At 39.1% G+C, this 23,925-nt stretch overlaps 2 protein-coding genes across 3 annotated transcripts; one reads left to right on the top strand and one right to left on the bottom strand.

The window, feature by feature from the left end:
• Nucleotides 1–16: 16 nt before the first annotated feature.
• Nucleotides 17–4,975, bottom strand: anxa3b (annexin A3b). The gene is made up of 14 exons (XM_020625948.3): nucleotides 4,863–4,975; nucleotides 4,435–4,466; nucleotides 4,283–4,330; nucleotides 4,044–4,131; nucleotides 3,841–3,935; nucleotides 3,618–3,731; nucleotides 3,382–3,472; nucleotides 3,206–3,285; nucleotides 2,722–2,778; nucleotides 2,254–2,347; nucleotides 1,730–1,825; nucleotides 1,520–1,578; nucleotides 645–767; nucleotides 17–487 (listed from the first exon to the last, which is right to left on the bottom strand). Exons 2-14 carry the CDS (start codon nucleotides 4,444–4,446, stop codon nucleotides 428–430), a joined length of 1,017 nt encoding a protein of 338 aa, XP_020481604.2. The 5' UTR covers nucleotides 4,447–4,466; nucleotides 4,863–4,975; the 3' UTR covers nucleotides 17–427.
• Nucleotides 4,976–6,289: 1,314 nt separating this feature from the next.
• On the top strand, nucleotides 6,290–19,174 carry si:ch211-282j22.3 (ER degradation-enhancing alpha-mannosidase-like protein 3). 2 transcript variants are annotated; one of them, XM_020638100.3, is made up of 21 exons: nucleotides 6,290–6,582; nucleotides 6,677–7,146; nucleotides 7,282–7,327; nucleotides 8,079–8,179; nucleotides 11,426–11,465; nucleotides 11,605–11,717; nucleotides 11,833–11,986; nucleotides 12,168–12,302; nucleotides 12,472–12,577; nucleotides 12,748–12,845; nucleotides 12,963–13,088; nucleotides 13,215–13,298; nucleotides 13,734–13,817; nucleotides 14,004–14,128; nucleotides 14,276–14,441; nucleotides 14,546–14,703; nucleotides 14,805–14,922; nucleotides 15,112–15,285; nucleotides 15,585–15,750; nucleotides 15,908–16,099; nucleotides 16,845–19,174. In XM_020638100.3, the coding sequence occupies exons 2-21, from the start codon at nucleotides 6,995–6,997 to the stop codon at nucleotides 17,114–17,116; spliced, it is 2,610 nt and encodes an 869-aa protein (XP_020493756.2). In that variant the 5' UTR covers nucleotides 6,290–6,582; nucleotides 6,677–6,994; the 3' UTR covers nucleotides 17,117–19,174. The 2 variants fall into 2 exon arrangements, with proteins under 2 accessions (XP_020493756.2, XP_020493755.2); XM_020638099.3 differs by having other exon boundaries at nucleotides 14,276–14,471.
• Nucleotides 19,175–23,925: the final 4,751 nt, after the last annotated feature.

Here is a 23,925-nt window from a genome sequence, read left to right as displayed (position 1 = left end):
GACACAGAAAACAGTATCACTTTGCTTATATTTGAAAATAAGGACAGTAATTTATTTGTGTGTATGATCTATTACATTATACAATATCATGAAAAGTAGATGTTTAGTTAACTACAGCTATCAGTCACATGGAATAATTCACTTGTATAAATTCAATAAGGCATTCCCCCTCTTCATATCCATGAATAACCCTCTTATTAAGGCACAGCACTACAGTTTTAAGATATAAATGTTGGGTTGAACATTGCTGGAATTCCACTTTAACAAGCATTTCTCAATGTTTAGTTCCAGCCGTGCTCTTGCAAATATATCACGCTATTGTAAAAGGTCAGCGACTGGTCATCCTCATATTTGGATGCAGTTCTCCCCCACCTGGGAAAAGCTTCAATTCACAACACGTGTTTCTCGTCACAGGAGTTTGGAGGAGTTAGTCATCTTGGCCACAGAGATGCTTGAGGGCGTCACCATAACTGCCAGAAACTTCAGACTGCACCAACATGAAGAGACGTAGGAATAATATATGTACATTGTAAAAAAAAAAATATTGTCCATTATCTCCAAACAAAAACACAACATACTAATTTTTGAAGTGGAGGAGTAAAATGAGCACTATCAATTTGAGCTCTTTGTGCATCATGACTTACCTCTAACTGGCTGTAGAGGGAACTTCCAAACAGCTTCTTGTACTCTGCTCTAATGTCCAGTAGATCCATCTCTGAGCGACTGACAAGTATTCTGGTCAGAGTTGACTCTGTGGTCCCTGCACCCTGGGAAAAATCAAACGAGATATTTCAACTGAGCAAAACCCACCTAGATAAAACAATTATCTTTTCTTAAAGGAGCAATATGACACCTAGTGTTTAAAATGGGTACAGCCGTCCAAATTCAAACCCCCCCCCCCCCCCCCCCCGTAGTGTCCATTTTCAAGCATGTTGCCAAGTCGCGGACTCCGAAGCTTCAGTGTTTAGCCAGCTCTGCAGTGGTCTTCAAACCTTTCTGCATTCTAACCTCTCTCCATTTTTTCAAAAGTATCTCCAATATAGTAAAACTGCCTACTGCTCTAGTCAAAACAACAACAAACCTTTCTAGACCGGAATAGAAAGGAGGACATACTGACTGCTGCATTGTTGTCACAGACAACACTTCAACATAGCATGTTCCCTTAATATCTGCTGATATAGTAAGGTCATTTTATAATTTAATTCAGTAGATATCTTACATATTGGACCTTTAACATTTTTTTATCAAATACATTACCCAGCAAAAACATCTACCTGTGTCTGTACATTGTTTTGGTTGCCTATATTAACGCACGTTGACACATTCAAACCAGAGTTGCACATTATCACAAAGCAGCAGCAATTCATAACAGGCTTAACATTCCTTTCCACTCTGCTGACAAATACAACTGTTGTTGTGGTTAAAAAAGGACCGGCTGCAATAAGACAATATGTGGATTTAGTTTTTGGAGCCACAGAAAAAAACTGCAGCCATACGACGACATATCAAACAGATTTACCTTCATACTCTTGAAAAGCCTCTCAGCAAGGTACACAGGGACGCTCTTTGCACACTTCACTAGGACGGGGAAAAAAGTCAAATTCAGTTATTTAAGTGTGTCAAATGCGCAGTGATTAGCTCACGTGAAACTGAAGATGCAGCACGTTTAACATAGAATGATGACATTAAGGATCAGAAATATAGCAACAATCTAACATGTTTTTCTTACCAACAGCCACTAGTATTTTCTCCAGGTTTCCAGACATCTCACTCTCAATGCTCTCCTGCAGAGTCTTCTTACTAAGGTTCTTGTACTCGACCAGAGCTGCAAAACACATTAGAGGTTGAAATACTTTCTTGTTTCAGTTAAAATGGTATTACAACGATTTATTTTCTGAGATCGTGGCTCATCACTTTTCCTTTTATCCAGCACCATTATCAAGTTAAAACATTTGGACTTTTGCTTCAATCATTTATGACAAAATACCTGCTTAACTAATGGCTTCCCATTAGCTTTCTTTGTGTTTAAAACTTACAAGCTAACGTATGTGTGCATGTGTGTAAGCCCAACTAGAGGGTGAACAACACTACACCTGTTTTGCATGAACACCCAGACATTAGCATTTAGCTCAAAGCAGTATTATGCCAATTCACAACCTCACATATCTTTTAACATGGCTGAAGGCTCTCCATTCTGTGTTTATTCATTTATATTTTTGTCTTTAAAAAGACATATGTGAGGGATGTACCTACTTTGTCGAAGCTGAGGAATGCTTCTGTGGCACAAGATGTCTATAAACTTGGCCTCATCGGTTCCCCATTTCTTCTCCCCTGCTTCATACATAGCCTTGGAGGGAAACACAAAAGAAACTCTTAAACATAAATACACTATTTTAAAGGACTAGTTGTGGGCTATCCCTGCAATCCAAGGTCTAATGTGTACATGTTTAGCATAGGAAAAGCATGTTCAGGCTTGACTCTGTGTAGAGCTGTGTTAACTGATGACGGAGGTGACTTTAAGCCTCATTGAGGTCAGGCAAAGAACGTCAACATAGCAACTGAAGAGGTTTACTATAACCATTCACAGATCTGTTTGACACAGTAGCCAAACTGCTGTACAAAGTTGTGTTCTGTAGCCACATGAATTAAGTCCCTTTAATACATGTTTACACTTTCTGAATGCGTTACAGAAACAAATGCTGATTACTCTAGTGACTATACCTTAGCATCTGCTTTAGCTTTGGCTGCATCCACACTGGTGCTCTCGTCTCTCTTTCCCTGTGGAGACAAGCAGAAGAATAGTTTTTGATACGATAATGAAATAAGAGTTTGCTCATTTGTCACAATTTTAGAATGACATTTAATACAATCCTCTCAATCAAATATATAAAGTAACAGGGCTAGTCAATTGACAAAATAAACGACTCTTTCCAAAGCTCTTCTATGATTCAGACCTCTTAATAAAGTTTTGCTGTTACATTAATTTATTAGTTTTTCAATGGTCTGTTTTATGCACAAGTTGTATTTATCAATATAAAATAGTTTCTACAGTATAGTAAGGTTTTAACCACATTTTTTTTTTTTTAAATATGACAGGAATGTTGAGAGCTATCTTTGCAGGGAGAATTTAAGACTTAAGTCTGACTTCCATTACTTCAATATGTGCAGGAGTAGCCTGCCACTGTTTCAAATGAAGGTCAAATACCTCGGCCAAGATGAGCAGTGCTGTGCCATATTCTCCAGACACCTCTGACTTCAAATCATGAATCATTGATTTTCCAGTTTCTGGGGGAAAAAAAAAGAAAAATACAGAATTTCACAACATTACAGACAAACAGATTTACAATCTAAAATGACACGTATGTTGTGTTGAAGACTAACCTGCAAGGTATGCTTCAGAAATAGCCTTGATTTGTCTGTTGGATCTTGAGGCAAAGATTTCAGTCAGCGTACTCTCTGTGGTTCCTGCACCCTAAAAGTTATAAAGACAACAAAAAAAGAAAGATAATCATTTACATTTTAGCCTCATTAGCTGACACATTTTTTCGTCGTAATGTATCCGTCGAGTGGATTGATTTGCCTGTGAGGCAAGGGAGGTTGGGTTTGCACAATCTCACCTTGATGGCTGCGATGACTTCATGACAATCATAAACATCAGGAGGCGTTACCAAGGCAACCAACAGGTCCTCAAAGTGTCCGTGAGTGTCGCCCTCTAGGTCAGCTACTAATGTCTGAGGGAGGAGATTTGAATAAACATGGACTTTACTCCACCACCATCATCATGTTTATCACAGAGCTGTGAAATGATATTTAAGAGGAAGTTATTTATTTTTTTAATACCCGTCCTGTGGCTTTGTGATAAGCCTTGGCAATAATCTGACGTTGAGCATTACTTCTTTGGGTCAGCACCTCAATCAGTGTCTTTTCTGTCGTACCTATAAACACAAGACAACCAACTAAATGCTTAACACTTCATGTTCACGTGTGTCTGATATAGTATTTAAAATATGTAGGCCTACTGATATTGTAACTCATTAACTCACCGATACCCTCGATGGCTTTCCGTAGTGCAGACACATCTTCTTCCGCTTTGAAGTTTGCCTTGTCCTTCACAGTCCCTCTGACATTGGACTGAGTGACACAGAAACACACTTAAACATAAAACTTATCAACCAGTATCTGAAGAGTAGAAATAGAAAGTGAGACATCTCCAAAAATCATCTCCCATCATCTTCATAATCATGCCCCCCCTCCTAAAAAGGGAAATGTTTGCCCAACTTACAGTGACAGTCAGAGAGGAGGGGGAGTCTAAGAGGAGGTCCAAGTCATCCTGATAATAGTAAGCACACATAGGTTTAAATTATCACCTGTATGTTGTCTTATCCTCGGCTTAAAGTTTCATAATATCACTCACAGAAAGTTATGAGTTCTTACCCAAACAGACATGGTTGTGGTTAGATGAAAGCCTGAAATGAAGGAGGAGACAAAAGCGTACTTTTAACATCCGAAATATAATTTATTACTATGCCTATAGCGGCTCAGGATATCCACTTCTGTTTGTTTAGCATTCCCCCTATTTTTTATCCTTTGTCTTCGACTTCAGGAAACATAAACCATTTCCTGGATCACGCTTTATGTCTTCCTTGAAAATGCACGATAACTTCCTTCATTTTGAAAGTTGAAAGTAGGAATTGGTCAACATAATCGAGGTGACACGTGTAGGCCTACATGACAAATATGCTGCCTAACACTTAAAAAAACAAACAAACATTGATAACAGACATAGAATAAAGTCGAAACATAGAATAAAGTCGAAACATGGATTGAGACGATAATAAACTGTCAGAAAATAGTTGTCTTACCTAAAGTGAGAGGACAGAATTGATACCAGAGGAGGAATTTCACAGTGAGACAGAATGGCCACACCTTTCAGAGAAGTTGGGAAGGCAACGCCCATTACAAACAGGAGGGAGTTGAATCATGGAGATGTTTGCTTTTTAACTCTTCCTCGGCAGTGACAGCCACCCTGATGTTGACATTCATGCGGTTCCTTTTTAACTTGACTCACTTGGGCAGCAATTTATTCACCTCACTATAAAAAAACATCCTATACCGTAGGCTACTGTATATTTTCCAAAGGCGAGCTATTTATTGTGCTATGTATTGGTATTAACCTACAGTGGAACCAAAGGCATGTTTACCCTCTCTGGTCAGGGCAGGGATATAACTCATGATGAAAAGAGGGAAGACCTTGAGAAATAGGATGTGCGTGTTTTTGGTCGTTCTTTCTTAATTGCGTTGCTGAAATAACTGTATGATTACGTCACAATTTTAAAGGACTTGACCCCCCCCCCCTGCCTGTAACACACAGTGTCACACACTGTTTCCCCCGTTCAAGCCTTTCAATGTTAGGTTTGAAAGAATTGCTGACAATTGTGTAATCATGCAATTTTACAAGTAGTATGTCAGTGGTTTGTGTTGTGATAGCAACAATTATTAGACAGACCTTCTTTACATCCCGAGGCAAATGTAGGTCTGTGTAGTGTATAATTTAAATCACTTCCACACAAGGACTGTTTTATTGCACCAGCGCATCTTGCAATGATTTCAGTGCAAGATGCGCTGGTGCAATAAATCAGTCGGAAGTAATTGCAATAAGGTAGACTTGAAAGTTTCCTTTGCACCAGAACAGAACACCCTGCTGTCAGGAGAGAGACAATAGTGACACCTCGTGGTAAAAAAAAAGTAGAAACAGTGGAATTACCTTTAATGATAAGGAACATAAGAAATAAACAAGTTAGGGGGCAAGCAATTGGGATTGAGGACTAGATACCTTACTTTTCAGTGGACGTGGATCAATTCGTCCAATAGAATAAAGTCATTTGCATGGGAAGATTCACATAAGATGAAATGCATGAAAATATGGATGAAATAGGCTAACTGATGTATGATGTATAACCATGGACTGTAAATAACCCCTTTGACTTCTCTCACCATGTGACGCATGTCTCTGTCAATGAAAAGTTGTGAGCTTTTTTTTTTTTTTATCCCTACTTTAAATCTGCCAGGGATAGTTCCCTTGCCTAGACAACTATTGGACGTCCGTCGACTTGCGAGACCAAATCCCTAAGCATAATTAAGATCTATGTTTCCTTTGCTTATAAATATACGCTCTAACGTGGAACTTTGTCAAACTGAGAGCATTATAAGCTTGCCTACGTGGGCGGTAAGCTTGCCTGGAGTGCATCGCTCAGGGCTGAATATGCCCTTTCATAACTGAAAGCGTTTGCCTGCCTGTCTCTTGACAGCTCGGTACTCGACGTCAGAGTACTATTATACATGTAGTGATACATGGCGACGTGTCATTGTCCATTTAACTGTACGACAATCAGGGTAAACGGAAAGGAAGCGTCTTTTTTAAACCAACATAATATCAAGACCTACGTTTCATCCTTTTCATATTGTCTAAACCTAAATTGAACACGGCGAAGTAGCAACTTGTTAGCTGGCTAGCAACAGCTTCCCAGCACTGTGATGGCTAACTTCAGCTAGCCACAATGTCTGGCTGGGCGATTCAGTTTTGTAAGTAGCCTAATTTTGTAAATAAATGTCAATTTGGGCATTGGACATTTTTTTTGTACTTTCTCTTATTAGCTGGCCTTGTTTTTCTTTACAGGCTAACGTCAACATTAATTGTTTATCCCGACTCAGCTGTAGCTAGCTGCCTCTATTGTTTACATGGATGCGACCAGCTGAGGTCCTCTGTGGGCATGTGGTGGTCCTAACAATACTGAATCAACTACAGTGCAAATATGGAAATGGAGCCGTGAGGTAGCTGACCTCTGTCGATAACCCACTGTCTACTAAAATGAGGATGGTCGTGGCTCTAAAGGGGGACAATTGTGCCTGCTGGGCTGTTTGACTTTGTGTTGGAGGTGGACAAAGGACAGGGGTTTGTTTGTCCATATTGAAGCTTGACCTGAGGCAAGACCACATGGCGAAAATGGGGAATAAACCGTGCTGGTGGCTGATCCATTCTTCTAGATCTAGAATGTCGACAACGATACTACTGATCACCTGTCTTCTTACCTGGGCGAAATGTCAAGAGAACCAGAGCATGACACAAGAGGAGAAACTTGTTATCAGGTGAGGAGAAAACTAAATAAAATACTGCTTGAATATGTTTGCGAATAAGTGACGGTGCAAGTCTTTGTGACAAATTGTTTACAGTCTTTGTGTTATTTTGTCATGTGATTGATGTGTTTTTCTTTTTTTTGGCAGGGACCAAATCATTGAAATGTTCGATCATGCTTATGGCAGTTACATGGTAAGTTGTAACTTATGCACGTATTACCCCAAAACTGCTGCGACACTTTCAGTATTTATAACTACTTTATCAAACCAACATTTGCTGATTTAGGGGTACGGTTGTGCAGCAAGCCAACATGCAGGATTTTGCTGCAGCTGTGTGTCATCCTCGTAAAACAGTGCCTGTAGAACATAATGTGAGACTCGTGGCAGTATGGATTGTGTTTATTCATTTTGGTCCTTTGATGAAAGATATGTCTTCCAAGAATGAGGATTTATTTAATGTGTAGTAAGAGCAGCCTGTTACTGAGAGTTATAAGAAGTAAAAAAAAAAAAAAAAAGGGCAATGAATGTGTTTTGTAAAATATGTGCCATAAAGTAGCAATAGGTGAGCCGTCACAGTAGCTAAGGAGAGTGCTTTAGGACAGAATACAGACCGAGATATTCTCCATTATAAATGAAGCGATGTTGTTGGCTTAGTAATAATATGCTACGCTTGGTATTTTGTCTAATTAGTGATGGCTTGGTAGAATTAAATCTGAAATTAAGTATGCAATACCAAATAAAATTCACCCATTCTTCAAATAGCTAGAATTGGTAGCCCCAAGTTACAAAAAAGTATTCAAGCATTTATGTTAGGTATTTACCTTTAAGCTGTTTTTTTCTTCCTCCTAGAGAATTTGAAACCTTCCAGGCCCCTTTCTTAATGATACCTTAACTTTAGACCTTTAAGTGAAGCTTTAGTACAATTACTGTTATTTGTGTTGCAGAAATATGCCTACCCAGCAGATGAGCTGATGCCTCTAAGCTGCAAGGGGAGAGTCCGTGGCCAGGAGCCTAACAGAGGGGACATAGATGACTCCCTTGGGAAGTGAGTTCATCATCATCATCACACAAGATACAATTTCTAATCCATCAGCTGCCATCAGGTTGGATCAAAATGGCATGTGCTCTTTTTAAAGTCTAAGGTTCTATATCTATAGAGCTTTGCCTGTAAAACTGCAACACAGTAAAGATTTGGATCATGAAAATGTTACTACAAACAATGTAACTATTAAAATACTTACATATGTAATGCAAAGCACTCACCTATGATTTATATGTCAGTAAACAACGTAATAATTCATAAATCGGTTAATACTGTTTTTAATGGCAAGTCGGTTCACAAACTCACAAATACACGCGATACTAAAAACAGAAACGTACGTTTTTCCTTTACTCCAACTCTCCCTTGAAACCCACAACACAGACAAAAACAGTATTCATAATCATTGTGACAACTTCAATCACAATCATTACAGGAGCTGCGTCAGGCATCCCTGTCTTGAATCAAGATGCTCCTGACACAGCACCTCTGCTTCCTTAGTGACTTCATCCCACTGTCGTAGAGGTTCTAAAGTTTCCTGTCTTTCTTTTGCACGCTCTATTCAAGTGGGTTTCTGTCTTTTTTCCAATACTTTTTAATGCCCCGATGACAACATAAGGCTTTTGCAACTAAGTAGTCACTGGTATACACTGGAAAGCTTGATGAGACCCCCATTGTGTTTACTGAAGCCATGCAACTTCCATTTCCCCAGATGGCTCTGGGGATTGTTGTCTGTGAACACAAGAAACTTCCGACCCAGCAGATATTCAGAAAAACTTGTCTGTTACAGCCCTCTTCAAGGCAAGCAGTTCAAGCTTAAGCAGAAGTTTTCCCACATATCTCCTATAGTAGCCTACAAAGCCCAAGAATGACTGGAGATTGGCAAAGGTTGCAGGACATCTCCATTTCACCACTGCTCATATCTTCTCAGGGTCCATTGCAGCACCATCTTCAGATATGACGTGGCTCCAGTGTGACACCTCCCGTTCAGAACATTTGCTCCACTTAAAGCCATTCTTCCCGAAACCGTAAAAGAACCATCTATAAGCAGCTTGCTTAGGTGCTGGTTGAAAGAGATCGAGAACGCCACAATGTTGTCCAAGTAAAGGAGCAGTGATTGATGATACTCATTGCCAAAGATGCGCCCAATAAGTCACTGGAAACCCCCTGGAGCTTTGTACAGACCAAAAGGCATGCAGTTAAATCACACAAGTCAAATAGTCTGCAAAACACAGTCCTCAGGCGATCACTCTCCCTGCCACCACCACTTGGCTGTATTTGCTCACCAAGTCAACACTTGACCTAGCGAGCACCTTAGCAAAACCTTGAGCAGCGGCTGAGGGTTAGGGATACATGAAAGACCAGATGGAAATGATGAACATTATTTGCATTTCTTTATTATATTAATCCCGATCATATCCGGCACCATTTTTTTTTTCTCTCATGTTTCAGAGTCAGGGCGTTCTTTCATAACTACATAACAGTCTTCATCGGGATACACGACTCCTGCAATTGCCAAATCCAGTTGTAATTACCCCAATTATGGCAATGGAGTCCAATTTCCCCCCTTTAAACTGAACCACCCACATGCCCTTAACATATGGAGATAGAATTGTCTCAAAAAGATTTATACATATAGAAATGATATGTATAAATATGCATACATTTATAAATATACAAATACAAATATACAAATATAAAAACATGATATACAAATAAATGAACTAATTGGTATAAATAAACGTGTATTTGTAAATATATTTTCGAGATTTGAAAATAAATATGCTTGGCTTTGTGTGTGGATTCTGCATTTGTGGATTGCTTTTGGGCTTTTCTCTCGATGACGTAAATTTGAGACATTCTTACCGCACACTGCGATCCACAAATAAATACCCCCGAATTTGAACGCAAACACACCCTCCCCTTAACAACCAGTAGATGGCAGTGTTGTGCAGTCACCGCTGGTTATGGTTAGGTATTTGGCAGAGGCTTTTATCCAAATTTACCGTCTATGACTGTTGCAGGATCAACAACATGGAAGCGAACAGTGGACTAACTGGATGGGTAAGTAATAACTAGTGAAATCGAGAGAAAAGCCCAAAAGCAATCCACAAATGCAGAATCCACACGCAAAGTCAAGCATATTTATTTTCAAATCTCGAAAATATATTTACAAATACACGTTTATTTATACAAATTAGTTCATTTATTTGCCTTTTCACGCACCAGCCTTTCCTTGAGTTCTCAAATCTCATACTCCAAATCCTGATGCGACATTCTTTGACTGTCAAAGAGAAAACACCTGCCGTAAGCGTACATAAAAAGCACAATCAGACCGCACAGCTTTCACACCATTGATACATAGAAACCCTCAGTACAAATTTACTGAATATTAAGTTCCCCTTCATTCGGCCTCAATTCAGCATGCAATATTGCCTTACATAGCCCAGCAGCATGTATCTATCAAGCAGGATCCCCAAATTAGGCTTGACACTTCTTTATGACGGTGCTCGTTGAAACTGTATTACCTGTGTCGACCCACCAAGGGCAGCTCTGCAGCTGCCATGCCTTACACATATATGCTTCATTTGTCCAGGTTACTATAAATGTCCACCGGTTTGCTCACTTCAAAGTTTCACTCTTCACTGAAAACTTGAAAGATGGAGATAGGGAGGGGGTTCAAAGAAGAAAAATCCACCTCTGCAATTATCTTTCCACCTTCCACAGTTTCCACACTGTGTTTTTTTTATAACAAATTAAAGGCTGTTAAAGTGTTTTTCATTATATAAAACAAAGACCTGTTTATGTATGAATGGCTATACGATTGTATTTATGTAATGTCTGTAGTATTTTCAAAAAAGACAAAGACCAATTTTAATACTGTGCTGTTCCCAACAGATTAAATTCTACATGGAGTAGATGTCCCAGTTTTAGGGGAACACATTAATTAGATGCTATTATTAATTATTAATTAATATTAATTATTAATTATTATTATTAATTAATTATTAATTAGATGCAACGAGATTAACAAGGAGGCAATCAATCATGGATTTAAAGAAATGTACATCTATTTACAGTATTTGCCAGGCATGTTTCATGTTGTAATTTAGCTGGAAAATTCAGCAGATTAGACATGTAAGAGTCTGTGATTCATTACAGATTCATTACAGATTATTGGCAATGTGAGAGTAGCTCCACTGTGCTCTGCCAGAAGCTTTCCTCATAACATGTCCTCCTCCTTTTCTGCAGGTTTTCTCTCACATTGATTGATACTCTTGATACCTTGGTGGTGAGTACTTGCTTTCACTCTATGTACAGGCACAAAAGAACTTTGATCTGCTTTTGGTGTTTCATTCTTTTTCCGCATGTTGACTCAAGATTTATTCGATTCTGTGTTTTTGCTTGTGTGTATGTGTGTGTTTGTGCAGGTGCTTAACAAGCTTGATGACTTTGAGGATGCAGTGAGGAAGACTGTGAGGGATGTACGCCTGGACAACGATGTGGTGGTGTCTGTGTTTGAGACCAACATCAGAGTTTTAGGGTATGAAGCATGTCTTTTATATATGAACTCATACAATAATATGGCTCGTTTTTAACAATATGTCTTTAAAAAAACAGTTTTTGTCCATATTATTAATATTTTTAATTCCTCTCAGAGGGCTCTTGGGAGCTCATGTGATGGCGGACCTGCTGCGGCAGCGTGGGGAGAGGATGCAATGGTATCAGGATGAGCTTCTACACATGGCCAAAGAACTGGGTCATCGATTACTGCCTGCCTTTAACACCACAAGTGGCCTTCCATACCCTAAGGTGTTCTTTATTCTGTTTTTCGAATGCACAGAAATTAAATGAGTATAATTCTAAGCAGTTTGTGTGTCACAGATGAACAAATGAAAAATACTCTATTTAAATGATTTGATATTATTTAATATCAAAGAATGTTACTCAAATGATTTTGGTTGAGAGAAGCTTCAATTCATCTGTTTTCCAGGTGAATCTGCGGTACGGAGTCCTGAATCCTCTTTCACGCACAGGCACTGAGTCGGACACCTGCACAGCATGTGCTGGAACGATGATCCTGGAGTTCGCTGCCCTCAGCAGACTGTCAGGAGAGTCTGTGTTTGAGGTATTACCACCCTCTGCCTCCTGTGAAATTATACGAGAAATAACACAGGACCAGAGACAGAAAATAACTTCGAAATAATATCTGGCTATCACTGGTGCAAGTTGCAGGAAGGTAATAAAATGTCATATCAAAGGTTTAATCTTTTATGCACATAATACCTCTTTTATAGGAAAATGCAAGGAAGGCTCTGGACGTCCTGTGGGACAGGAGGCAGAGAGGAAGCGACTTGGTGGGGACTGTGATAAACATCCATAATGAAGAATGGGTCCGAAGGGGTGAGGCAATGTGAACAAATAGTGTAAAACAATCAAAGCTTTATTACATCAAGAGGTGAAAGAAGATGACAGTGGATCACTGATAAAACAGTACATACATATTCCACACCTGGAATATGTATAAAGCATTTTACAGTGAGTTGACCGTCTTCTAACGTCTTCGTTTGCAGACAGTGGAGTTGGTGCTGGGATTGACTCATACTATGAATATCTGATGAAGGCCTACATTCTTCTAGGAGACAATGTTTTTCTAGAAAGGTTCAACATTGTAAGTCCTCCTCCATCAGTGTGTGCTTCATCCAGTTAGGCACATCACACACAGTGATTGTGGCTCAAGAAAATTGCTCTTTGCTGATATATTGTTCATGTTGTATGTTTACCACAGCACTATAGTGCCATTATGAAGTACATCAGTCAGCCTCCCCTGCTACTCAATGTGCACATGCACAACCCCACTGTAAGCGTGCGCAGCTGGATGGACTCTCTCCTGGCGTTCTTCCCTGGGTTACAGGTGAGGGATCCCATCTAAAGATTTCATTTGATAAAGTGACATTTACTATCATTAAAACATCCTGGAAGGCTTTTTAGACATTGAAGTGCATATAATTATGTAAGGGACATTTGTTTTTTCCCACAGGTTTTGAGAGGAGATCTGAAGCCAGCTATTGAGACTCATGAAATGCTTTACCAAGTCACCAAACAGCACAAGTTTCTTCCAGAGGTAAAGAAGCTCTGCTCTTTTTTTAACCATTGAATTACATTTTTAGGCATGTATGCTCAAATAATGTATTCTGAACACTGAATAGAGATGGATATTATAGACAAAATCTTTTGTCAATAGTACAGTTTTTTTCACGCACCTATGAACAATTATCCGACTGTAATGTCTGCTACTTCCTAGTCTGCTGATGCTGCTGATGCTACCATTAAACAGGCCCTCTCATCAGAACATTGTCTGTATTAGCAAAAGAGACAATGCAAACCCAAACTACTGATGCCATTAATATACCTAATCTGTATGGTTTTTTTAAAGTTACAATACGACATACATCAAATTAACTTATTCACAGTCTTAAAGAAATGTGATAATTAAGGTCCATCAAAACATTTTTAGTGTCCCTAATGTACGTTTCTTTCCTTTTTTGTTTTGCTGCAGGCTTTCACTACAGAGTTCAGAGTTCACTGGGGCCAACATTTACTGAGACCAGAGTTTGCAGAAAGCACCTACTACCTCTATAAGGTAAAAAAAAACAAAAACTGTCAAAGAATATAACAGCCTTTTCTCTAAAACGTGGACTACAGCTTGTTACAAACAGGCCTATTTATGAAATGATTCCACTTCTGTACTAAATTCACAAAGCATCTTATCGGCAAACTGAATGATCCATGTAGGATAATTGTGTTGATGATATTTTGATCTCTGCAGGCAACTGGCGACCCGTACTACCTCAGAGTTGGACAGTCCATTGTGGAGAAGCTCAATGCCTATGCCAGGGTGCCTTGTGGATTTGCTGCTGTTCAAGATGTCCGCACTGGGACACATGAAGACAGGTATTCACATGCCATTACACACATTTTTTAAATAAGTAACTGTAGAAGTCGTGGATTATATTTTTTTTGGACGGAATATCTGTTATAAAAACCTTAAAATACTTCCTATGAATGTCACATCTTTCCTCCGTGTGTTTGTGTGTGTAGGATGGACTCGTTCTTTCTGGCTGAGATGTTTAAATACCTGTACCTGCTGTTTTCGGAGAAGACTGAGCTGCCAATCGATATTGATGACTACATCTTCACCACAGAGGCTCATCTCCTCCCTGTGTCTTTGTCCACCACCAAGCCGCCCTGTCCAGGCAACGACACGGTGAGAGATCTCACTTTGTCACTAACACAGGTACACACATTGTAATACTATTTTATGTGTGGCATATCTTTATTGAGCTATTGACTACTCTTTCTGTGCTTCAGGAAACTGATCCTGTCTCTCATGAAGAAGATCTGTTTACACACTCCTGTCCCAGCTTGGAGACATTGTTTCCCAACAACCCATCATTTGCCAAAACCATCCGGGACAGCTACAAGTACCTCACTGGGGTGGGACGCGCCTTTCACCCCTTACCTGTCAGGTATGTTCAGTTGTAGAGTGGGCTTGATTTTAGATTCAAATCCCTGTTGAAAGTTGTTAACTAGGTATAACTTTAATGTCAAACTTGTTTGCATGTTACAGAGAAATTGAACTTCCACTCCACGATAACGGCATGGAGCCCGTGGAGTTCCTCAAAAGCATGGGCATTTCACTCACTCCACTGAATGAGGTCATGGCTGGAGAGGGCAGAAGACAGAAGGTATTTAAGTTGCTGTTTCTCATATTCGTCCTCTGGCCTGTCTTTCTTCGTTTTATATTTTTATCTTTGTAAAATTACCAAACTCTTAACAGGTAAATGTTTTGTTTCCTTGGATTACACCTTTCTTCCAAAACAGAAATAGACAGGGTATAAAATTCAGCCACTTTTTCTGCGTCTGATTCCCTTTAGGATCGTAAAGGAGTGTACCGAGTAAAACTTGTGGCAGAGTTGAGCCAGACACAGGAGGAGGAGGAGGTGTTGCCTCATGTTGTTCAGCTCATATCCCCCCCATACCTGGGCAGAACGGTCCTCACAGCTGGACCTGCCAAGTTTGGCTTGGACCTCACCAAGCAGGAGCACGGGGTATAATATTTTTTATACATTAGGAACACACCGGCCTCTCCCTGCACACTCAAGCACATTTTTACATATGCTCTCCTGAATATTTCTTAGAAGATTTTTGCTTTAACATCATTGCTACATATACAGTATTTCCACATAGAGAAGAACATACTGCAACCCCCACCCCCGACTCTCAATGATTATAGGGTCACTTAAAATTCAATGTTTGTTGTTTGCTGTTTTTTCACATGTAACTCTATTATCGCCATAGTTTTGCAAGCAATGACTCATAATAACACAGTCAAACTCTCGTGCTACAGGTGAAGGGCAGCATAGTGAAAGCCTCCCCTTACACTGCATGTGGACCGATAGATAATGCACAGGAGCTTGAAGGCCATATTGCTCTGGCACTGCGTGGTGACTGCATGTTTGCTGCAAAGGCTCGCCGGCTGCAGGAGGCAGGAGCCATTGGAGTCATCTTTATAGGTGAGGAGCATTACAAAGAAGAGCTGCATACACACTTTTTCTACATTCTAGCATTCTAGCTCAGCGGGTCATTTACAGATCTTACGAATAATTGTAAAATTCTAAAGGCTGTACCTTACAAATACAAAAGTTCTAATGTTTCACTTAATCTCCTCAGACCACAGAGAGGGGAGTAACAGCAAGGAAACCCCCCTCTTCCAGATGGTTGGAGATGGTGACTCCACTGAGGACATCAACCTGCCTTTGGTGTTTGTGTTCAGCCGAGAGGGTGCCGTGCTCACAGCAGCTTTGGAGGAACATCAGAATGTAGACGTGCTCCTGCTGCCAAAAGAGAGGCAGCTGGGACATGGTGAGGATGAAGAAAGAAGATTACAGTATAAGACTGATGATGTTCACAGTTTTTGTTATTGTATTTAAATAGTAAAGGTATAAATGCAACTTTCAATATGAATATAGCAGATATCACATATATTCTTACTAAATATATTGTGAAGTCATGATTGTAAAAAGTCAAACTCCCTCTGGGTTTGTTTTTCTATTGTATGTTATGTCTGTGTTCACAATGGCAGGACGGCCTTTCTGTCAGCTTTGATTATGTTATGTCAAGCTCAAACATTTTCATACATTATGTCTCCTTGCCATGAACGCCTCCCTGTCCAACCATTAAACCTGCCTCTACATTGGGAAAGAGAGACGGCCCTTCCCTTCACCCATGGTGGAATGTTGTCGTAAGAGAACAATAGCAGGAGAACCAACAGACTTCACAAACCAAAGAAATTAAAGATTTGGTTTGGTCTAAAGTACTTCATAGGAAAAAAAAAGAAAAAAATCATCTTTATCAGTCCTACAAATTGCTGCGCAACATCTACCAGATTGAAAGTTGCATATTATACCTTTAAGTACTTTAAGGTTGTCTTTCATTGCTTTTTCAATTCTGTATCTTATACTTCTACACGGCAAAAGAAGAAAGGCTTATTAACTCCCAACAATAGCAAGGCACTGTATCTTAAAGAAATGAGTGTGAGTCAAAGTTTGTGTTTGATAACAGTGGCCTCATTTGCATATCATTTTTTGTTCTCATTCTCGTTGTCCAGATAAGACGGAGAAACCCGTCAGCATGAACATCAAACTCCGCTTGGCAGAGGAGGGAGAGCTCGATGAAGGAGCAGCAAGAGGGCCAACCCTGGAGTTTTTCCTGGAGAAAGAACAGTTGCTTCTTAAGGAAGAAGAAGAGGAAGAATTAGAGCACAGGGAACAGCAGCACAAAGCCTGCACCAAGGCAGACAAGGATGGCAGAACTGCACCCTGTACAGCAGGTTCATCACCAACTACAAAATCTAACTGTGGACCAGACACAAACCCTTGACCACTGCTGATCCTTTGTCAGTTTCTGAACGGCTTGTGCCTCAGAGCCCCTCACTGCCCTACATGGAACCCTAACTTACCCAGCCTGCATGTTAGCAACCGATAGACAAGAGTAGATCAGTGTGATGGCAACACTTTAATCCTATCTTGACTGTGAAACCTAAAGATGTGTCTGTACTTATTAGACAGAGAGTTAAAGTGGAAACTACAGTTGGTAGCTAGAGGCTGTAAAGTGTAGGTTAAGATGGCTGAGCTTGTGCTCATCCTGTAGTGTTGCTGCTGTAGGCACAAAAGAAATGCTTGTGGAGATAATGACATGGATAACTGACTAGTTTGTTTTTTTAAATGACCTCGCCCCAGAGAGAGAAAAAAAACCTCAGATAAGGCAAAAACTTACTCGACTAGGTTTTTATGCAATTTAGTTCCTTTCAATGTTGAATGCACCTTTTCACTTCAAGGAACTACTGTAAAAATGTTCAATAATGCTGAATGGAAGTCGACTTGACCAGTAGGGGGAGTTAGCTCCCATAACGTCTCATAGTAACATAGCATGTGAAGATGAAGGAGATGAACTGGGGCCAATTTACAAGGTGATTTTGTACAAGTAAGCAACTTCAGGGAATTCAAAGAGTAAATGCAGTTTGCTGGGTTGAATAGTTTGATAAAATGTGTGTGTTTGTGTGTGCGTTCTGCATTTTTTGCTATGATGTGTGAATGTTGAAGAGTGCTGTGTGTGAGGTATAAAATAACTGAATTACTAAAGAGAGCATCTAAAAAGATCAGTGTTCTTAAATGAAACCTCTCTCTCTTTGTAAAGTGATCGATTGGAATGAAAAGCTCTTCAAGGCTTAAATCAATGAATCCTTTACGAGTACGTTTAGTTTTTCCAAGCTGTTTCAACATTTTCTGACTTGTGAATAACGAAGTAATTAATCACGTTGAATTAAATCATCTTAATAGCCTTGTAAAAAACGACCAAAGATGGGGTTTTTTTGTGCATGTTAACAGGGTTAGTTCCAGATGCATCATTACAGGTTGGGCTGCGGTCCCAGACTGTTCTGCACTTTGAAACACGGGTATGATTGTCTCCACTCTGGCAGAGTCAAACATTCAGCCTGTCTTTGCATTTTTTGTATGTGCAATAGGTTCATTTAATTGCAGTCCTTAAACAACCACTCATGATATGTATAGATGAAACTTTTTGTGCACCTTTTCATTTACAGAATACTCTAAAGGGTTTATTTAAAAACAGGGGATTTCTTAGCACCTCTGAGTAACAGCAGGATTTTTGCATCATCTCAATTGTCATCAACTCAAATGAACTATAAACAATGGGCAATGCTTCCAAAAATATAACTCAAACAGTTCTACTCCAGGACATTTTTGGATCCATTTTGGATTTCAGTTTTGTTTCTTCCATCAAGTCTTAAATGTACCGTCTGTTCATTTCTCTCATTCTTAATACATACTTAAATGTATTGTTGGCATTCTCGTGTGTAGGAACATTATGCAACAATTCCTAAACATGATAACTCTTCTTTTTTTTTATCAGTCTCTCCATATCCCTTGTGTCGTTTATGCTAATAAGTTGTTCCAAGACTTTTTTTTTATTTTTGTGGTATATAAATGTGAGCTTGTGAATGTTTTCAACAAACCCTTTTTGTGCCAGTGTTGGGTTTTATTTTTTTGTTTATAGTGGACCTTTTTCCTGAAGCTGCTGAGTTGATATAAAGTCTTAATCCAACATGACGATGAATATATAGATTTAGCCCATATGAGGCTTTGCCAACAGGTATACCTCAGGACTGTTCATGCTACTCTTCAGACAAAACATGGACAAGAAGTAGGGGAGGATTGTTTTCTTTTCTTTTTTTAATGCTATTTAACATATTGGCATATATATTAACATCAAATTATTTTTCTTTCTAATTTTCTGTTGATCAGGTTAAAAAGTGCCAAAAAAAACGTGCATGACATGGCTCCTGTTTCTGGAACACATCTTCTCTGTTGTTCATTTGAGACTGTGAGCTTAGGCAGTCAATAAATGTTGAAATCACAATGTGATCATTTGTTTATTTAACAGAATTGAACTCAGTTTTAGTGGCAGCTCGTGCTCATGATGGCATACATATTAAATGACAATCACTAAGAATTTAGTAGTGTGGTAAGTTCTAGGCGAACCAACCAGGCTTGAGCAGATCCCATGTTTCCTAGCAGTAAAACACAGATCTGTCCTTTGTAGATAGAGCCATCTAGATGCTCTCTCAGCCCGCTAACTGACCTGCAAAGCACAGACTTGTGACCTCCACAGGCCAACACTTGGCTCTCCAGCCTATTCTTTGGTAGATGTCTCTCAGCTCCTCAGACGTTCTTCTTGTCATACACATAGCTCTAATATCAGCAAGAGATAGCAGATGAAAGTATGAAATACTACCACAGAGCGGTCTCACTCCTGAACACACAGAAGCGACACCCACCCCCCCCCCCCCTTCCCCCCACTGACTCTGCATCACAGAAGCCCCCTGAAGTCTTTAGTTTCCTTTCTCTCTAGCTTATTTTTATTCCTTATTTCTTTATGTTTAAAAAACGTTTTAAATACACTTTTGCCATGATTAAACACACTCCAGTTATTTTGCAATTTGTTTTTGCACTTTTACAGTGATTAGGAAAGGAGTTAAATATTTCAATGACTTGAGCTCCACAGAGAACTTCAGAAACATGCCTTTAATTGGGTCCTTTACATAAATAAATTTGTATGAAAAATTGCCTGATTAAAAATCAGGATGTTGTGTCACACGAGTGGACATGGTTTTTGGTGACAAAATGTACCGGGTTACTATACTTACAGAAATATATAGACAAAAAACTTGATAACCAATTTAAAAAACAGACACTTGTAGAAATATGCCAAGGGTATTTATCAAAAGATGTATGACCTTTTTATTTAAATCATATAAGTTGTAAATATTGAAGCATGATGGTGACAGTCACACCAGGACAATTTTGAGGTTTGTCTTAAAAATGTAAAAATCTATAAACACAGCAGCTTTAATAACAGAAGTTTCACATAACAAGGTAATGTTCAACCATTAAATACATTTAATACATACATACAGAGAGTCAAAAAAGATTAAAAACGTTTTAAAAAAATCTTAATTTACTATTTAACCCTTTAATGGTTTTTGTATCCTGGGGGATACAGACATTTGACAGGCTGTAGGATGGAGGAGGGGCATTAAATGTGTGAACAAACTTTCATGAGAAACACTGAAGGGAGCTGTAGGTCAAGAACTCAGGTCATGTGTCTTCACGCCAACATTCAAATAGATACAAATAATTTGTATCAAAATTCAAAATGCCTGTGTTCTGTGACAAATACATAGACCATGAACCAAGCTTTGTAATTTTTTCATGTTTATTAGTTTTTGTTGGGATTTTGTTTTTGAAAATATTTTTTTAAGGAACATTCTACAAGTTCTTGTTGAAAAATGATGAATTGCATTTTCACAACTTTGATAATCAGGCGTTGAATGTTTGTATCCTGGAGGATACATCATCCAGATAGGGGTAACAGAGTCACTCATATACATTTGTTTTATGAGTTTAAACTATATTGAATAATATAAATCTGTGAAATATTGATTAGTCTTATTTTGACTCCTAACTGTGTTTTATTGGTTATTTTAACCAATGTGTTTCATGGATGGCCCCCAGCATTTTTCAGCTGTGCTGAGGGAGTCTTTTTATTGTCACTGGTCAAAATGTTTGCAAAAATGTTAGTAAAGGGCCACCACAGGGATGGTAATATAAAAACAGGAAGATATTCTCTTTATAATTGTTTAAAAGTCAATTTTTATTCAAAAATTAGATTTGTTATTGTTCACTTCTTTCACTTTTATAAACTGTATTCAAATCATGATTGAAAGAGGCCAATTCATTGTTTATAAAATGTTTTAAAAGTTGGTGCAGGAAATTTTCAAAGAAGGAGAAATGTTGAATCTATACCCTAAACGCGTGATGTATCCTGGGAGATACAGACTCTAAATTGGAGAAAAAAGGTAATATTTTGAAAAAAATCATGAAACAGTGTTTTTTTTTAGCCCAAAATAATTATGTCTGCCCATTTAAGGGTTAAACACATTTTTATAGAAACTTGATCCTCTTGTGTGACATTCTTGTCCTCTGGTGTGACAAAAAAGGTGTCACACCAGAGGACATTTAACATCACCCGAAAGGACATTCTGGCCTTTCGTGTCAGTTTGTGTCAGTTTGTGTTATTCTTAGCTAACCAGTCAAACCCAGTAAGCAAGACAGATTATATAATTTCCCATTATTTTGTAGTTTATAAACTGTTTTTAATATAAAATGTTAATTTAGGGCTGTCACACCAAAGGACAAAAAAACTGGACACTTTAATAGTGATTAGGAAAGAAGTTAAATATTTCAATGATTTCTAGATAGATCTAAACAATGAGAACATCATGAGCTCCACAGAGAACTTCAGAAACATGCCTTTAATTGAATTGGGTCCTTTAAATAACTAAAACTGTTTGAAAAATTGCCTGATTTAAAATCTGGATGTGCAGTCACCCCAGTGGAGCTGATTTTTGGTTACAAAAAAATTGACAAAAAAATTTGATAACCAATTTCAAAACCAGACACTTGTAGAAATATGCCAAGGGTATTTATCAAAAGAGGTATGCCCTTTTTATTTAAATGATATTATGTAATTATAAGTTGTAAATATTGAAGCATGATGGTGACAGTCACACCAGGACAATTTTGAGGTTTGGCTTAAAATGTAAAAAAATCTGAAAACACAGCAGCTTTAATAACAGCAGTTCCATGTAACAAGGTAATGTTCAACCGTTAAATGTTATCTCAAGACACTTTACAAAAAGCAGGTAAAAGACCTTACTCTTTGTCTTTTAACATTACAAAAGAGCAGGTAAAAAGACCATACTCATTGTTATGTTACAAAAAGCAGGTAAAATACCTTAGTTATTGCTATATTACAAAAAAAGAAATGATGTTTGATATGCCTCAGGAACTAGTGTGCATGCTGGAAGTGTGTAGACTGCTGGTGGTGTGGCTTGGATTCAACTTTAATCCAAAGTCATGACAAGAAAGCTGCACTGAACATTGGCAGAGGCTAATGGTGATACATCAACATCGATTGTTTGGTGACAAAAGATTGTACCTGCAATTTACAGGTGGAGTTGGAGGCTTCAGGTTGTGGACTCTGGACAGATGATAGGGCGGAAGCTGTTGTCAACAATCTGTGGCTTGAAATAGTTGCTGCAGTTTTCTGGCAAAGTTTTAAGTGAAGGTCCCCGCTGGGGCTTGTGGTGTCTGGCAGAGACTTGTGGCGGAGGCTCTAGCTATAGCTGTAAGTTACAACCTTTGGAAGGAGATGGTTACAGGTTACTAGCAAAAGCTGCAGGAAAAGACGGAGGACTTCCACCAGCCATGACAGAAGCATTTCATTTTCTGAAGAAGCTGGAGCTCATCTAACTCATAGATTGTGAATGACAGTGTCAACATATCCACATCCAGCCCCTGCCAGCAATTGACTGCTACTGCCTGCACCCAGAGATTATGGCCATTTAAAGATGGAGGTTCAGGCTGTGCTTGCAACAAACGGTAAAAGACAGTTTTTCCTTGCAAATTTGGCCAAAACTTTGAACTTAGACTCCTGAAGACCCCTACAGCTTCTGCTTTAAACTGCAGAATTGTAAAGACAGCTGCTGCTCATGTCCAGCTTAAGCCCCTGACACAAACAAACAGCTGGTGCCTCAGGCACAAATTGCAGGTAAGTGTGCAGACTGCACATGTGTCACTGAGGCTTCAAAAGGGGGATTTGACACCACCTTTTTTCCAAAATCTGTTGCCGTCTGCCATTATCAAAGGGTAAAGGCAGCAGCAGAAAGTTTTTGACAGAGGCTGTAAACTGACACTGTTCAAACTTCATTGATCAAATATATTTTGTAGCTCCAGACTGATTTCTTTGGGGAGCTGCCTGTAAAATGGGTCCTTTCATAGAAAAAGTTGCCAACCCCTATTTCATGGTATCAAAATTTTTCTGTTTTTGTCAATTGTGGCTCCCCCGGTGGACAAAGAGCCACCTCTCATCTCTTGGTGCTTTTACACATGCACACTACTCCTGAAAATGTACTGAAATTTTGGGGAAGAGCTGCATGTGTGAACGCAAACACACAAACCCAGAATTTTTCCTGCCAGCCCCCTAAAGTTGGCGTGAGATGATGTAAGAACACAGCAGGAAAGATTAAATGCACAGTATGTCAAATCCGCTGTTAGGGGGCTCTCAATCAAAACAATAACAAAAGATGACGTTGAGGCTCACAAGGAATCATGGAAGTGATTCTCTCTGCTACCCCCCCCCCCCCCCCCCCCCCCCCAACCCCCCCGGTGAAAACCAGCTCTGTGCTGACCGTAGTCAAGAAGAACGGGCGAAACAAACTCGAGAAAGACAATATGTTTATTGACCATGTATCCAAGTAGAATTTAAATTACGTTTTTATCACAGCAGGCCATGAGCTAACAGTACGGCAGCTTTCAGTAGCATCTCCCGTCTTTGACGTAACATCTGGTGTTTCCTTGGCAACTATAAACATTTCGTGTCTGTCATGGCGGCTCATCATGGTGGCCACACGTCCCATTACTATTATAAAATCACAGATTTCTCCGACTTTGATAACTGTTGGAAATATTTGAGGTAATGTAAGTATTCAACAAAAAAATATATAGGCTTAGTCAGTTTTTAATTAATTTGGATTCTTCAATGTAAAC

The sequence above is a fragment of the Labrus bergylta genome, chromosome 17, assembly GCF_963930695.1.
Source record: "Labrus bergylta chromosome 17, fLabBer1.1, whole genome shotgun sequence".
In the NCBI taxonomy this organism is placed as follows: Eukaryota; Metazoa; Chordata; class Actinopteri; order Labriformes; family Labridae; genus Labrus; species Labrus bergylta.
Note: the sequence above shows the minus strand (reverse complement) of the source record. Positions and strands in the feature narration are given on the sequence as shown.

Excerpts from the sequence above, each read along its gene's own strand:
- si:ch211-282j22.3 (XM_020638099.3), top strand. The coding sequence starts at position 6,995 with ATGGCGAAAATGGGGAATAAACCGTGCTGGTGGCTGATCCATTCTTCT. Across the intron at positions 7,328-8,078 it reads ATGCTTATGGCAGTTACATG|AAATATGCCTACCCAGCAGA; the intron begins GTAAGTTGTAAC and ends TTTGTGTTGCAG. Across the intron at positions 16,100-16,844 it reads AGAGAGGCAGCTGGGACATG|ATAAGACGGAGAAACCCGTC; the intron begins GTGAGGATGAAG and ends CTCGTTGTCCAG.
- anxa3b (XM_020625948.3), bottom strand. Across the intron at positions 2,779-3,205 it reads CACTGCTCATCTTGGCCGAG|GGAAAGAGAGACGAGAGCAC; the intron begins GTATTTGACCTT and ends TTGTCTCCACAG. Across the intron at positions 488-644 it reads CCCTCTACAGCCAGTTAGAG|TCTGAAGTTTCTGGCAGTTA; the intron begins GTAAGTCATGAT and ends ATGTTGGTGCAG.